This window comes from Monodon monoceros, unplaced genomic scaffold (genome assembly GCF_005190385.1).
Source record: "Monodon monoceros isolate NGI ecotype Baffin Bay Population unplaced genomic scaffold, NGI_Narwhal_1 Super_Scaffold_11, whole genome shotgun sequence".
NCBI lineage: Eukaryota > Metazoa > Chordata > Mammalia > Artiodactyla > Monodontidae > Monodon > Monodon monoceros.
In genome coordinates this window covers 95,013,719-95,030,210 of record NW_021703767.1, presented here as the reverse complement: position 1 = coordinate 95,030,210, position 16,492 = coordinate 95,013,719, and the positions used below count along the sequence as shown (strand labels likewise).

Below are 16,492 nucleotides of genomic sequence, written 5' to 3'. Positions count from 1 at the left end.
CAGGGAAGCCCCTAAATTCCTCAATCTTAACTGGCATCTTTTTTTTTTTCTTTAAATTTTATTTATTTATTTATTTATTTTTGCTGTGTTGGCTCTTCGTTTCTGGGCGAGGGCTTTCTCTAGTTGCGGTGAGCGGGGGCCACTCTTCATCGCGGTGCGCGGGCCTCTCACTATCGCGGCCTCTCTTGTTGCAGAGCACAGGCTCCAGACGCGCAGGCTCGGTAACTGTGGCTCACGGGCCTAGTTGCTCCGCGGCATGTGGGATCTTCCCAGACCAGGGCTCAAACCCGTGTTCCCTGCATTAGCAGGCAGATTCTCAACCACTGCGCCACCAGGGAAGCCCTGGCATCTCTTACTAAACGAGTTTAGTAATCCAAGATGACCCGAGATCATGCAGCACTGGGTGAAGGGCTAAAACATTTGGTCAGACCATGATGCTGCTAGGCCGTGTCCTCACGACACCATCTGGCAAATTAACTTTGAACTTTGGAAACCAAGATGACTACTTTTCTTGGCTGGAGGTGATCTTCTTTCAAATTGTTATTGTCATGGAACATGAACTTAGTTGCTTATGGATGTATAAAAACATGTTTTCAAGCTGGTGATATTCCATTTTAAAGAAAACCAGCACTCAAATATTTTCACATAAATTATTGAGAACTCATTTTAAAATCATTTATGGTGTCTATACAACTGGAATCTGTGATGCTTAGATTGTTCACAACGACTGACACCTTGGGCATTTCTCAGCGTCTGTTCCACATTCTCTATCTGTACCTGGAACCAATGCTCTGTATCTTCTGTAAAGGACTCCAGGAATCTACAGCTAAGTACCATGGAATCCAAAAATGGCTTTGGTCCTGGAAAAGATTGATTAAGACCATCACCCTTGCTATTTAGCACGAATTATATATTATCTTTCATCTCAACAGATTTGTGAAAAGGCATGGAAAATAACAGAGGAACAAAAAAAATTATTTCACTGTTATATTGCTTCATATTACATCATTTCATTATCTTCTTCCTTTATTTTTTAAAATATTTCTTTTATTAAGTGAGCAGGGAAATACATGATTGAACAAATTGAAACTACAAGCTGTGACCTTTACAAGACTGAGTGAAACAATAAATTCGTCAGAAGGCATGTGTCAATTTCCTACAACAAAACTTCATGCAACAACATTCAGGGGAGCTAAATATATACAGATGTTAGAGGCTGCCCAGGGAAGCCTCAGAGCTATTGTCACTTGGAAGAATCATAAGACCCGAATGTCATTAGTTTCTTGAAGCTGCATTTGGCAGGAGAATACCTTTAATGTTGTTTATTTCTTGTTTTAGAAAAAAATTTGTTGTTACCATTTTTAAACATTTAGACCAGAAAACAAAATTCAGCATCCTCTTCCCACTTCTAGTAACTCTGTACTTATTGCACTGCCAGTAGCTTAAAATCGATCATTATCTGTATAAATGTAATGGTTTTGAAATACATTTTTCTCAAGGTTCTATATGACAGCCTCTCTTCCAACCCTGCAGCTTGGCCTGTTAAGATGATTCATGGAGCAAGAAAGTACAGCCAGGATTATAGCGAGGTGTTTTCCATCCACAATAGCCTTCCAGGAAAGGAAATCCATTAGGTTTTCCATTATCTACATGAAAGCAGACCTATGCTTTTATGATATAGACTTTGGACACAGCTTTTTGTTTTGATATTGAAATGAAAATGAACTTTTAGTTTTATACCTTAATAAAAAATCCCCAAACTCTGTTATTTATTTTCATTCATTCGTTCATCTGATAAATACTTACTGAGTGATTACTATTTGCCAGGCATTATTATATGTACTTGAGATAGGCCAGTGAACGGACTAGATGTTGATAAGCGCTATGAAAGGCAGAGACTAAGTGGGGGATTGGAAATTATTTTATATAGGTCTCTGATAGTTTAGGGATATTTGTCCAGAGACCCAAAGGACGGGGGGAGCACATGATACAGATACATGAATGGAGAGCTTTCCAGACAGAGGAAACAGCCAGGGCAAAGACCCTGAGACAGGAGCATGCTTTGAGGGTCTCCTGGGTAAAGCAAGGAGGGCAGTGTGGCTGGAGCAAAGTGAACTAGGGTAACAGTAGAAGAGGTCAGAGAAGTGGTAGTGGTGGTTGGGAATGGAGCAAAGGCTAGGTCAGATTTATTAGGGCCTTATGGGCCACTGTAGGACGTTGACATTCTGAGTGAGATGGGAAGACACTGAGCACTTGAGCAGAAAAGTGGCCTGCACTGGTATATTAGTGGATGTTTTAAAAGTGGCATCTCAGGTAAAATGTGGCATGGTCTCAGCTTGGATTATGGGTATTTTCTAAAGTGGGCCGGTGCGGGGGAATAAGGTGTTTTGTTTTTAATGGATTGCATGGGGTATGTGAAAGAGAAAAATGAGGGGAAATGATAAGATCTTCTGGTCTGGAGGAACAAAGTTGCCATTTACTGACATAGAGAAGACTGTAATGGGAGTAGATCTGTAGGTGGGGTGCAAATTAGTGTAGTTTTAAATATGTTGAGTTTGAGATGTCAATTATGCATCCAATGAAGATGCCAAGTAAGTAGTTAGACATATAAATCGGGCTCTCAGAAAAGAGATTAAGGCTGGAGATAAAAATATGAGTATTGATAAAAATATGATGGTTTTTCAAGCCCCAAGACTAGAAGAGATCACTTAGAAAGGGGATGTCCAGTGCTGGGCACTCTAGGAATTCAGCAAAGGAGACCAATAAGGAATGGTCAGAGAGGTGAGAGAACACGAGAGGGATGTCCCAGAGCTGAGAAACTATTCAATACTTCAAGAAGGAAGGAGTTATTCCCTGTGTTAAAGACTGCAGGTAAATTAAACGGCACGAAGTCAGAGACCTGGCCATTGCACTTGACAGTGTGGATATAACTGGTGTCTTTAGCAAGAGCTGCTTGTGGTGGGGATGAAAAGCTGATTTGTTTTTTTTGTGTGAAGGGGAACAGATAAGTAAGATGGCAGTTAGGGATGGTAGTGGGGCCCAGGGTGTTTATAACACAAGAGATTGCAGCATGAAATGCAGTGCAGCCCTCCAACAGAATGAGTCAAGCTGGTGACACAGAAGATTTTTGGGGTGATGACCTTTATTTGGTGACAGTGGATGGGATCCACCTAGAGCAAAGGGGAAGAATTGCCTGCTACCAGTTTAGGAGGTGGTGAGGTAATCGGTAAGTTTCACTGTTCAAGATCAGGAAACTGAGTAGCCAGGGATTCTCTTAAGTGGTTCTTGAAATCACCAAGAATTAATCAAGGGTGGTGCTGGAGATGGTGACAGTGAGCTAAGAACCAAGATACTGAAGCAAAGAGGGGGAGTGAACGAAGGTAACTGGAGAACTTATTGGCTGATGGCAAGAGCTTCAAAGCATTGAAGTGTTGAGAAGGAAGAAGGGATAATAGTCTGGAAGTGGCAATGAAGAACAAGCAGGCGTCCTACTACTATCAATATTTTATTTTTCACATTTTGATAGAGATAACATAAAATAGTATATTCCAGGGTGTGGCAGTCACAGTATGGGAAAACCCCGGCTTAGAACCTATCAGATCATTTCTAACTACAGCTTGGAACAAACTTAGACAACAGTAACTGAAGGCTTTTTGAATGCAGGGGAAAAAAAATACTTGAAAGTAACCAAAAGGTTCAGACTAGAAAATATGCCAAGAAGATTTTCTTCTTTTATACCCTGACACAGGTGAGACTTAGCCAGTTTCAGCACGTTTTTGACAATTTAAAACACTTTAGAAAACTGGAGATTTAAACAATGTAAACACTTGTAGGCACAGCGAAATGATAGTTTTCCCTTCCAATATTATAAATTTGGCATTTCTACAGTTACGTTAACATTGTAAAAAAGACAGCTAAAACACACAAAAATAGTTTCACAACATCCAATTTTAAACTTCATCCAAGCTGTCATCCTTTTTTGTTTTTTCCTGCTGCAGATTTATTTCTTGCTGTCACCTAACACTTGAAATTCTGATTCAGGGTGATGTCTGAGGTTTTTAAATAAACCATAATACAGAATTACTATTCCTTAATACTAACCCCAGGGGAAGAGATAGGAGGAAGAGGCAGCTGGGGCATGGATATTTGCTATGGACAAACAATGATCCATTGCTGGAAATGAAAACTCACCTTTCCTCCAGTATTTGCCCAGCCTCAACTGTGCAATGCAATTTAGTGTGATAAAAACCAACCATCAAAACCAAACCCTATCATGCAAGGAGTTGAGTTAGTTTGAAGATATCTACACAAAGCAAAAATCTGGAAACTTTAGAGCATTTCTATTTTAAACTGTATTTTCTAGTCTTCATCCAAATGTTTGGCATCATGGACAGAGTCAAAGATTTTGGTCTGAATTTAGAATATCTCGAAACTTATCCAGGGATTTTTGCTTTTAAAATGCTTTTATGAGTTTTATTTTGGTGCATTCTGGCATTTTCTGGAATGACAGCCCTAGAAGAATGAAGTTCAAAGCAGAGAGTTATGGTCTCATACTGTTTGATGCTATGCAAATTTTTGAATATTCTAATTGTCTATGGAAAAAGTCCCAGAACAATGATACAGTATGCAAATCAAACAACACCAGAAAATATTTGGTAGACATGTACAAATGGTCGGTTATGAACTTGCAAATTCTCAGGAGGTTTTCTTTTTTGCTGGAGCTTCTGAAAGAAGATCAGTTTATACCCATTTTGGGACCCATAAAAGGAGAGCAGCACATTTTAAGGTTCTCAATATTGCAGTCCTGATCAAGGCCAAAATGTAATGGTATTTATGAGAAACGCTGGCAGGTAAATGAAATCAAATTCAGATTTTTGGATTTTATTTTGTAACTGTAGAGTCTCAGGGAAGCCAGCTTTGGATGTGTTTGTTACCCTTTGATACAGTTAGATTTAAAATTTTGCGGGAGGAACTAAAAGGTAACTCATAATTCACAGAAACTGTTGAGATGGTCAGAACATAGAATCAGGAGACTTGGGAACATCGGAAGCATGGCAGGGTCATTCAGAATTGCCATCAGCATGTTGGCATATGGATATTCTCCTATTTTCCTCCGGAAGGTTAAAAAAAGTTTGACCAGTAACTGCATCTTCTTTCTTAAAAATAATGTAGCACATCTTATACCTGAAAGCAGTCAGCACAAATGCAAGTGATGCCTATTCAAGCAGACTTTCAAAGACAGCACACACTATTAACACAAATAGCTCTTCAACACTTCAAGAATACAGTGACAGGAAGTGGGACACATACTAGTAGGGAAAACATTTTTTTTTTTTTTTTTTTTTTTTAAACTTCATGGAATGTGAGGTCAGACTTCAGCCGCTTCTTGTCTGGCAATGGACAAAACCAAAATGGCTCCGGCCTGAATTTCACATCTCTTTCTAATCTACTGCACAGGAGGGACCAGAGACACCAATTATCAATAAGTCACAAGAGCAGACAGAAAACTGTTAGGAGGTCTTGACAACCAGGAATTAAGATGCTTTTAAAAAATGTGTACTTGATGCAACGTATGTAAGAAGCGTGTCTTGGAAAGCTGTGTCAAAGTGTTAGAAAAATGGAGTCCCTGTTTGAGTGGCCTTGTGGGATGTCATCTGTGCCTTAACCTATACCGTTGCAGTAGCTCTAAGCCTTCTTGAAGCACTGTTCGAAAGTCTTCAAGAAAAATGATATCTAAATAGAGTCATTAGATTTTATGTGGCACTTGGTGCAAGCTGTCTTCACTTATATTGTGTGCAAGGACAACGGTCTGAATGTAATTGGCATGGAGAGAGAGTACTCTCCCCATCTGAAGGGATCTTACAGGTCCACTGTTCCCACTACCCACTGCAGTGAGGAATCTTCTCTAGCGTCCCCGACTAGCACTCAGCAATGATAGTCACCTGACAGACCCCGGCCCACGACGATGGTGTGAGCAGCTGCAGTGGATTTTACCGCATGATTATCAATTGAGAGTAGCAAGGACAGAAGAGATCTAGAGAAACTTAACTTTGAGGGAGAGAGGGCTCAGTTTCTCTCTGTATAGAAATCTTAATAAAAATTTCTTTGGTCTTGAAACTAGTTTCAGTTTTTAGTTTTATTTTTTCCTGCTGGGGGTTTTATCTCTAGAACTGGCTCATTTTATTTTTAAGATGATATTAAGGGGGATGAAAAGCACAACCACCCCCTCACCCCTGCCCCCCCCCCCAAAAAAAAGAATAAAGAATTAAAGCAAACCAAAAAGTTGGGAATTGTTACGGGCCCAAGAATAGTTATTCTGAAATATTCTGCATGACCTAGGCCTCAGTATTTCAGGGCTAGGGCCAGTCCTGATGGAGGAAAATGTATTTTTGGAGATAAAAGCTTCAAAGAATTCTTTAGAAATCTTTTAAGGAGCACAGCTTTGTGGGGGGCCCTTGTTAAATTTGGTTTTGCCTTGTACTCTGTGTAAGATATTTTGTACAAAAATATAAAAGGCATGGCTTGATGTTTAACGTCTGTGTTTTATTGTTGTTGGCACCAGAAAAGCTCATGTTCTATGTTATGTCACTGTACATACTGTAAACAAGACTGCATTAATATTGTTCTCTCATGATTTTTTGTTTCAATGAATCTAGGCTTTAAAAAATACATTCACAAACTACCTTATGTTTAAACACAATGATTCCCTTTTATTTCTTAACTGTACCCAAATCCCACAATAAAAAAATCATTTAAAGCTGTGTGTTTCGAACTTACCACTTAGAAATCAAAACAAAACAAAACATAAAAACAAAGATCAGTTTGCAACATAATTTAAAGAAGCTTCTGGTTTAAAATACCACAGCAGCAATATAAAGAGCTGGTGGCAATCACACGCGGGGATGAGACCCAAATCAATATATCTTGTCCACGTCAGCATCCAATTACAGTAGTTGCTAAATTCAATCCAAAACGTTATTGCTGAATTTGTTGCACGGAATTTGTGAGGATAATACTGTTCAGCAGCAGAACCTTAGCAGTAAAAATGAGAACGGGAGGATATCATTGCTTTTGAGCACTAAAGGGACCACGATGAGGACATCTTGGTGACTGCCTGAAGATAATCCTCAATTCCATTCCTGTGTTACCTGCTTAAAATAAATGCAAATGACAACCACCTTTACAGGAGGGGCAGAATCATCTATAACAGAACTAGAATATTTCCCCTTCCCTGTTTCCCCCCTTGCCCAAGCCACCAGTTGAAATGGCGCCATTTTCCTAACGTGTATTTCGTTCTCATTAATAGTACATCAGCTGCTCACGTATTTAGGCAAAATCTGTGGATCACAGATTTTTTTTTTTGATCTCTTTAGAGTAATTGTTTTCTCCAGAAACAAGCCACACCAGTTTTGTCGTTGTTGGATTTTTTTTTTTTTTTTTCAATTTTTCAAGAGGAACAATTTGGTCAACTACTGTTTTATTTTAAAATATTAAGTGCACCTGAGATTGCCAGTTGAGCTCTCTATATGTCTCCTGGAGATAACCCTGCTGTGATGAACAGTGAAACAAAACAAACGAAACGAGGTAGGTTAAAACAGGAAGCGCGACACAGATATCGTTTTGCAACACCTTGATACCACAGGCGGCCATGCTGGTAGCTTTGGAAAAAAAAAATCCCAGACAGTCACGTACAAGTTCGAATCATCCGCGTAAGAGTCTATAAGGACACGAGTCAACCTGAACGAAATACATACAAATTCTGCACAAATGTTGTTTACCGTATGTTGGGTAATTTGGAGGAAGGTAAAATGATTTAGGGTCTCAGAATTTTGGCCAAAGCCTTGCTTTCTAGTTCTATAACATCTGAAGCAACGATGCCCGCTGGGTCTCAGGCAGGCTTACTAGTCTAGCCCCTTCTCTCACCAACCCAGAGAGAACACAGGCAGCTCAGAAACATTTATTATTATTAGTTTTTCAGTCACAGTTTTCATCTTGGGAAAGTGGCACCCTCAGGAGAACGCTGGGAACGACCAGAGCCTGGATCTTATTTATTCTCCAATTCCCAGAAAGAACAAAGTCTTAACTCCTAACGAAGCCCGAACAGAGTGACCTCTTAGCTGGGAAGTTTTGTGCATTTGGAAAAAAAAAAAAAGTGTGTGTGTGTATATACATTTTTAGCTTGTTTCCAGAAGCTCTTTCTGTCTGACCCCCTCTGTCATCCCATCTTTTGCCCTGATCTGTTGCATAATCGCTGAGGCAATGTTGTATTATAGAGTCCCTCATTCACTAGAGCCAACTCAACTCAATGGCACCGCTATCCCATTCAACACACTCTGTTCTGTACAGGGCCATATAAAATAGGGCCTGCCAGGCTCACAGAAATGGTATTTGATTTTATTAGTCTAAGGCTAGTAGTTTAGCCATTTAAAATCTATTTCCCGAAAGTGGGGAAAACTAGTATTTTTCTTCTCTTTTAAAAATCCATTAGCAGTTGCTATCAAAAAGCAACCTTTTGGGTTCGTGAAGGCAAAAGAGTTCTACAATTACCCCACTATGTAGTTATGGCCTTCAGTGTAAAGAGATAAGGTACATTTATTGTGCTGTCTCTCACCATTCGAAATTGGAAATTTTACAACACATTGTATACTTAAAGCTAGCAGGCAGACAGAATTAAAAACAGACATTTTCTCAGTATGCATTCTTTCCCCATTCTTACAAAGTAAAGGGGTAAAGAAAAAAGGTAAAAAAACGAAACAAAATAAAACTCAAAAACCCACCAGAACACAGCTTAATCATAAGAGCACACAATATTTGTTTCTATCCCTAACTCCGAAGAGCACATGGTCCACCTTTGTCCACAGACAACGCAGCATTCTTGGGGATCTCCTGGAAATTCCTGCCACCTTTTTCTCTCCTTCTCAACCAGGCTGCAACACTGAAAGATGGACTGTACTGGGACGGGTGGAGGGAGAGGAAAAGGGTAAAGTGGTATGGTCAACCAAGCCTTCTGATTCTGCCTCTAGACTGGCATAAGTCCACATGAGTTATGTTCTTTTAAATTAGAAATAACGCCATGAAGATAAGTGCCAAGTGCTCTTCTGTTACCAGTTCATCATGGAATTTCTGTTGAGGGTCATGAAAAACACTTGGCTACTTCCTCCAGATCGCACGGATGCAAAAAATACCTGTTTGAAATTAAAAAGAAGTTAGTTCAACTGCATGGTTTCTTTCCCTCTTTTCTTCAACCGTCCATCCATTTTCTCTCACATGTCCTATCCTTGCCATGTGTCAGCTCTTAAGACTTAATGGCTGGTGTTTATAAAGTGCCTTTTAATTCAGTGCATCCTCTGTAAACATTCCTGCCTTTATTCCTATGAAGGTTACTATGACTGACTGTGGCATTGGCCTTCAGGGACCCAGAAGGGGCTATATCTTGACTTGTAACAACCCTTTGGGCGCTCACTTTTTACAAGGGAGTTTCGGGCTAGGATAATACGCTGGATTTCTGGTCTAGGACACAACACGTCCTTTGTTAATTTCTGGAAAGCCTCAGGGGCTCCCCTTTTCTCTCCCCTAATAACAAGAGGGCTGACTTTGGGAATGAAGAGAATCCTCTCACATTTCCAAAGTCAAGGGGGGATTTGGGGCTTACTGGCTACTATACAACTTCATTTCTCAATTAAGAAAAAAAAATAAGTGGTTCTGGTCAGAGAGGGCAAGGTGTTTAATGCCTGTTCACGTTGGCATTCCAAGAGTTAATGCTTGGTTCCTCTGCTGATGAATGCATATCCTAGGCCAAAGGAGATCGTGGCATTAGTAAGGAGAACCACAGTCCATTCGGTCTGGGTCTGCTGAATCATCTTATCAAATGACTGAGAGAAGCGAGCAAAATTTGGGGTACTGCTTGCTTGAGCTGAACATCAGTGAACCACTGCCCAGCAAAATAATATTCTGGGCTGTGGCCCAGTCCTTCAGTCAGCCGACACCAAACTCTGGTCCAAGGCATTTACTTTTGTCATTAGTATAAAGTCTCTGCTACTTCATTCCCAGTTTCTTCAGAAGAATGCTGTCTCTCCCAACAACTTCTTCGGAAGTTCTGTGGAAATGCTCATCTTTCAGCTAATGCTACATACGTAAGTAAAGCTACTGTTAGGGTCAGTGAATCAAAACGGGGAAGCACAGAGGACCCATGGGAACACAATGAGGGAAAGAAAGGGCTGCTGTTCTCTCCAGGTTCTGTGAGCCCTGGCTCTAAACCTCAGGCTCCAGATGCTGGTGTGGTCCCAGCCTGCTGCTGAGGGTGTGGTCGTGACTTGAAATTGGCTTTCTGGGGTGGGACTTCAATGAACTGGAGCGTGGGTGTCCGTGCCCAGATCGCTCCTAGTCTTATGATTCCCAGAGACTAGGCGGGGGCTGGAATTTTACTAGGGGTCAGGTCTGTTTTCTGGTGTATTCTGATAAGGGCCTGGGACCATCCTTGCCATCCCCAGCTGTTGTCCACCCAGACCACACCAGACCATACCACGTCAGAATAGTTGGCTACTCCAGGGCCAGACTAAGACCAGCCTGGCTTCTGGGGAACGGGAGTGAACCAAGAGATGCAGGTCTGTTCAACCTGTCACGTTCTTTTCTATAGATGTTTATGTCTGCTGTTTTGGGGACAGCATTTCTAACTTGGCCATAGTCCCAAAGGATGAATTCACAAATACAGAAGAGCTTAGCTACTAAAAACTCTGGGATAGTCTACAGGGAGGGCAAGGCAGAAGCAGCACTGCTGCAGAACACGCCTTCTGGGCGACTGATCATGCCAGACGAACACCGCCGATTTCACTGGAAAACAGTCCCCCTATGACACTTCAGAAGAAACATGGCTGGAATGACACAAGACATGGCACTAGTTGAGTTTGCGATTGTGCATTCCTTAAGGTATGGGTGACACTTTTAAAAAGTTTATATTTCTACATGTCAAATGTTTTACATTTAAAATCGAATATAATGTGATGGGTTACGTCCCAATAGTGATTTTGTGAAACGTCTAAAAGTGGGGTATAGAGTTGACCCACTGTGAGATGTCTAATGAGAGGCCGGCTCTTCTAAGCGCTTAGGAGAATTTGGGTTATTTGCTGAGTCATCTTAAGGCCTGCAAGCCACACAAGTTACAAAGAGTTTACAAGAAATTTTTTAGATGTTTTTATGTCTTTTTTTTTTTTTTTTGCGGTACGCGGGCCTCTCACTGTCGTGGCCTCTCCCGTTGCGGAGCACAGGCTCCGGACGCGCAGGCTCAGCGGCCATGGCTCACGGGCCCAGCCGCTCCGCGGCATGTGGGATCTTCCCGGACCAGGGCACGAACCCGCGTCCCCTGCCTCGGCAGGCGGACTCTCAACCACTGCGCCACCAGGGAAGCCCTTATGTCTTTTTTGATGCGTGAATAATATATTTTGAGGGTTCACATGAATCAAACCAAATAATGCCATTTCAAGATAATATTGATTGTTTAACACAGATGTGATTCAAATCAGTATAAAGGAAAATGAAGGTTTCACAGGTACCTGGTGGTCTCTTAAAATGCAAACACTAATGCAAATGTTGAAACGGATTTACCTTATCATTTCTTTCACATAGAAACTTTAACCTTTGAGCTCGCTTATGCATAAATACTCCATCCAAATGTCCTGTTTCCACTGACCGGATCTCAATAGCTTTCTCGCCCCAGCCCATTATCTGATTGGAATGAATGTAGGCTGTCAAAAGGAATTTCCAAAACTGCATTAAAAACATTAGATGGGCAATAACTCACAGCATCTGTTCACATCTTAACCACAAAAATGACAAACGACTTGAGATAAACAGACAAAGCAAGTCTTACAAGTGTTATTCACAGACTTTTTTTTTGTGGAATCAAATGGTTGTTTCACATTTCTTGACTTTCGTTTCATTTGGGGGGTGTAACTGCTGAAGGAGATAAGGAATGGTTAACCTACCCACAGACGTGGGCATTTCTCCCCATTGGAGCACCACATCCTTAGTTATCCGGCCGTAGGTGTTTACATACACCCCCTCATCCTCATAGCAAACAAGCATTTCCATTCCATCTGTTTTAGGCAAGATGACAATGGCATGAGGAGTAATATTGCCCTGAATCTAGAAGACAAAGAAAGGCCAGGCATTATTCTTTTAAAAAATAAGACAGTATCTTAGCTATTAATCTCTAAGAATTGCAAAGAAAAAAAAAGAGTTTTTTCTTTTCCCTTTTCCATTTACATTCTAGAGACTGACGTTTTGTTTTGCTTAATTTAACCACCGACCTGTCAAATACCCTGGTAAATACAAACTTAGGCACTAGGTTGAGAATGCAATTTACCTGTTCTAAAAGCAACAACTACAGCTATGGAGCACCTGCCCTGTGCCAAGTGTGGGCCCTTTCCATGTATAACTTCTGGCCTTTAAAACAGCTCCCCATGCTAGATATTTCTGTCTACAGATGAAGCAACTGCATCTCAGAGGGGTTATGTAATTTGACCAAAGCTGCACTAGGATATGGTGGTAGAATTGGGATTTGAGCACATTCCCGTGGACATTGAAAATCTCGTGTTTTCTATCTACTTCCAAAAAAGATGAGGAGAATGCAATCCAGTTGGATCTGATGGAAACAGCCCAAGTGGGGCCAAAAGGTGGGACCAAAACAGGCTATGAACAGTCAATACAGATAGTTTATCTGGGTGCCTAAATAAGTCCCCTACATACGAACCTTCAAGGTGTGAACTTTCCAAGGTGCGAACGTGTGTTCGCATGTCCAGCATTCACGTGCCTGGTGTACATTGTGACGTGCATGCATCCTCTACAAGTGGTTGTGCTTTTGTGTACTTTACTTTTACAGTACTGTAGAGAGTACACTAGTACAGTATCATTATTTCAAGCCCAGGATGTCCGGAAGCAAGAGTAAAAGCAGCAGTGATGTAGCTGGTACTGCTAAGGAGCGCCAGCTGTTGTACTATACTACTGTACCTCTCAAGGCACTGTACTGTAAGATTAAAAATGTTTTCTTTATTTTTTGTGTTTGTTTTTTATGTATTATTTGTGTGAAAAGTATCATAAACTTATTACAGTACAGTACTACATAGCCGATTGTGTCAGTTGGGTACCTAGGCTAACTTCGTTGGACTTACGAACGAACTAAACTTACGAACTTGCTCTCGGAACGGAACTCGTTCTTATGTAGGGGACTTACTGTAGTCCAAATTAATGGCTCGTTGAGAAAAAATTTTAAAATTACCGTTCACTAAAAAAAAAATCATACTATTCAGCTAAGTGTAGATTGACTTGTTCTGGGAAAAGAGACGTGGTGTTGCTGCGATCCCCTGGTCGAGAATGTCATGGCCGTCCAGTAGGTACATGGTGGACAGGAATGAGGGGATGCAGGATGATGATGGGGACAGCCCAGTCCCCTCACCAAGAGCACAGGCTGTGAGTCCTGTGCGCACATACACACACGAGAAAAGCTGTAATGTAACAACCAATGACGTATGTGTGCCGTGCCCCAAATCAACGTTTTTCAATTGTTGTGCTCCTTTGGAGTAAAGTCTTTAAAGTCTCAAAATACCAAACAGTAACAGATTAGGTCTCAGACTTTGTTGGCGAATAATTTCTACTGTATGTTAGCCTTGGGAACGTTAGAGGAAACAAAATTTACACTGCACTCATCCTACTACATGAAACCACGGGCGGCACGTCCCTTAAAAGTCGTATTTTAGGCAATGTGTCAGTATAGTAATATTAATAGTACAATTTGCAGGGCCCTGTGCCAACTACTTTAGATGTATGACCTCACTTAATGCTGACGATAACCCTATGTGATAGGCCCTCTTAGCCCCATTTTACAGATGTGAAAGCTGAGGGTTGGACAGGCTGCCTAATGTGTCCACTATTGTAAAGGGAATACATGCAAGAGCCAGAGCAGGTGCTCCAGGGTGTCTGATTCCGCCACGTGACAATGCCCTCCACTTGAAGAGAGGAACGATAGCAGAAAAAGGATCACTGGACTTCTCCCACATAAAATGAACAAATCTCCTTCAAAAACTAAAGATAGAAGCTCATCTACTATAGTCTTGCTTAAAATACAGAATCTATGCCCTTGAACAAAAACCACTGTATGTATTTTAATGTAAAATCCAATGAGACAACATGTCCAGTAAATGGCAAATAATTGCTATTACGTGTTACTCAATTTTAAGCAGCCATAAAAATCAGTTAAAGCTACATGTTTTATGACTTAAAAGCCTCATCTATTTAGTGAAGACCATAAGTCCATCTGCTTTATTGATTAGTAAAAGTTAGCATGACCTCCACTAAAAATGCACAAAAACAAATCTATACACACAGGTTGTGGAACAGAGTCTTGACAGTCTGCTTCCAGGAACTTACATGAGATGGTATGTAGATATCATAAGAGTTTCCTGAATCAACATCAATTACATGGAAACCAGTGTGTGAACCAAAAATAACCTTTAATCTTTGACCTTCTTCTACTGTGAGATCAACAAGCAGTGGCTTGTGCTGGAGATCTGCAAAAGACTTTAAAAATCACCCCATGAGTACCCACATCATTCAAAGACGTTACCTTAATAAATTTTTCCTTTAGCCATTTCCTGTGGAAGTTAATGTCTGACTTTCTTAAATTGAAAAGCTAGGAAATCTTTCTTTCAATTTTAGGGCTATTCATATTCTGACTCTGGGAGGAAGAGTCTAGCATCCATTTGTTCCCCTTTTTCTACCCCTTGTGCTCCAGGGCAGCGAAGCTGGTTGACAGTTGTCTGTTTTTATAGTGTCATCATATATTAAAAATTTGGTGGGCTTCCCTGGTGGTGCAGTCGTTGAGGGTCCGCCTGCCGATGCAGGGGATGCGGGTTCGTGCCCCGGTCCGGGGGGATCCCACATGCCGCGGAGCGGCTGGGCCCGTGAGCCATGGCCGCTGAGCCTGCGCGTCCGGAGCCTGTGCTCCGCGATGGGAGGGGCCATGACAGTGAGAGGCCCGCGTAACGCAAAATAAATAAATAAATAAATAAATAAAAATTGGTGTCTGGGTGCTGCTGTTCTTCCCTGTTTATTTCTGGCCTTTTCCCCAAGAAGAAGGTCCAGTCACCTCTCTGGCCCCTCTCCTTCCCAAGGGACAGCCAGGCCCAGGCATGGCTACTACCTTTTCAGAGACAGACTGGGTGGGCAGGTGGGCCAGCCCTGTGCTCAGCCTGTTCAGGGTTAACAGGCATGCTCTGGTTCTGACTCTCCTGGGTAAGTGAGTACACATCAGGCTGGCGCTTTCTCTAAACTTAACGTTGAGATCTGAGACTTGGGTTTGGGCGATAGAGGACGGTGGGGATGATTCATCTCAAGACTCACGGCTTACGTTGGCTAGCTGGGTTTAAAAGGAAAAGAAAAAAAGAGCTCCAGCCACGTTTATCAAAGTTCTGTGTGTGAGACTCCAGAGCCTAAGCCCCAACTAACTGTCAAGTGTTCCTCTGTTTTCCGCTGCCATTATTTAATCCACACTCCACCTGTATTGGCCTTGAAGTCTGGGCGAGAATCTGTGAAACCACAAGTGCCTCGGCTATCACGTCACTGTCACCTAAGAGACCCCTCCCTCCTTCTCTTTTGCTAACATCATTCTCATATATGGGAGGTTCGAGCCTCATCTCCTTGTCCCACGGGAGGGCTCGATCCCCTGCCGGCTCCAGTCTTTCCTCTTCGAGTCCTTGCCTTTGCTCTTCCCTCTTTCTAGGTTGGCCATGGTTTGCTCAACAAAGCATTTTGCAGTCAATCCTGCACTTTGGCTAGTACACTGATGACAGTAACTTCAGAACCGGAACAGGAACAGGATCTTGACTGAAAAGCTTTTGTGAAGAGAGATTTTGGCGGGACAGCAGCACAGCTGTAGCTGTCAGGAGTCATCCCTGAAGTGTTATTACTAACCCAATGCATTCCAAACATTTCTCTCCATAAAAGCGGGGTTAACGAGTGCGGCCCATTTCGCATCTTCCTGAGCACATCACAAATGAAGTCCTTGCCCTGCTAAAGGAACAAGATAGAAGTGGGGGTGATTCAGCCCTGAAGAGGGCTTTGTAATGTTCCCAAGGCAGCTTCTGCCCTCACGGGGCATATGTGGCAACAGAAAATACATAAAGGGTCAAAGAAAGATAATAGTCATAAAGGTGGGGAGAAAAAGTGAGGGCCAAGGAGATATAAAGAAAGAGAGAGATGTAGGCAGAGAGTAAGAATGAACAGAAGGTAAATTCACACTGGCTATGGGTAGACTGTGCAGCTCTGAAAACATCAGAGTGCCTGTAAGTACTGGTCCTTCTGGCATTTGGGGGTCAGCTTTCATGATCTGGAGTCAACGGGACCAGCATTTCCCCATCCTACTTCTGTTGAAGCTCATGAGTTATCAAGCCAACCACAGTGGGTACAGACTTAGACAAGATAAAAAATGAAACAGCAATGA

At 41.8% G+C, this 16,492-nt stretch overlaps 1 protein-coding gene across 3 annotated transcripts in view; it reads right to left on the bottom strand.

The window, feature by feature from the left end:
• Nucleotides 1–7,391: 7,391 nt before the first annotated feature.
• TNIK (TRAF2 and NCK interacting kinase) overlaps nt 7,392–16,492 on the bottom strand; it is a 412,061-nt gene continuing 402,960 nt past the window's right edge. For all 3 annotated transcript variants that reach the window (XM_029213869.1, XM_029213867.1, XM_029213868.1), the window contains 4 exons: nt 14,422–14,571; nt 11,982–12,141; nt 11,602–11,741; nt 7,392–9,185 (listed from right to left, as the gene is read on the bottom strand). In XM_029213869.1, coding sequence (XP_029069702.1) covers nt 9,102–9,185; nt 11,602–11,741; nt 11,982–12,141; nt 14,422–14,571 — 534 coding nt within the window. In that variant the 3' untranslated portion in view covers nt 7,392–9,101. The remainder of the gene's footprint in view (nt 9,186–11,601; nt 11,742–11,981; nt 12,142–14,421; nt 14,572–16,492) is intronic.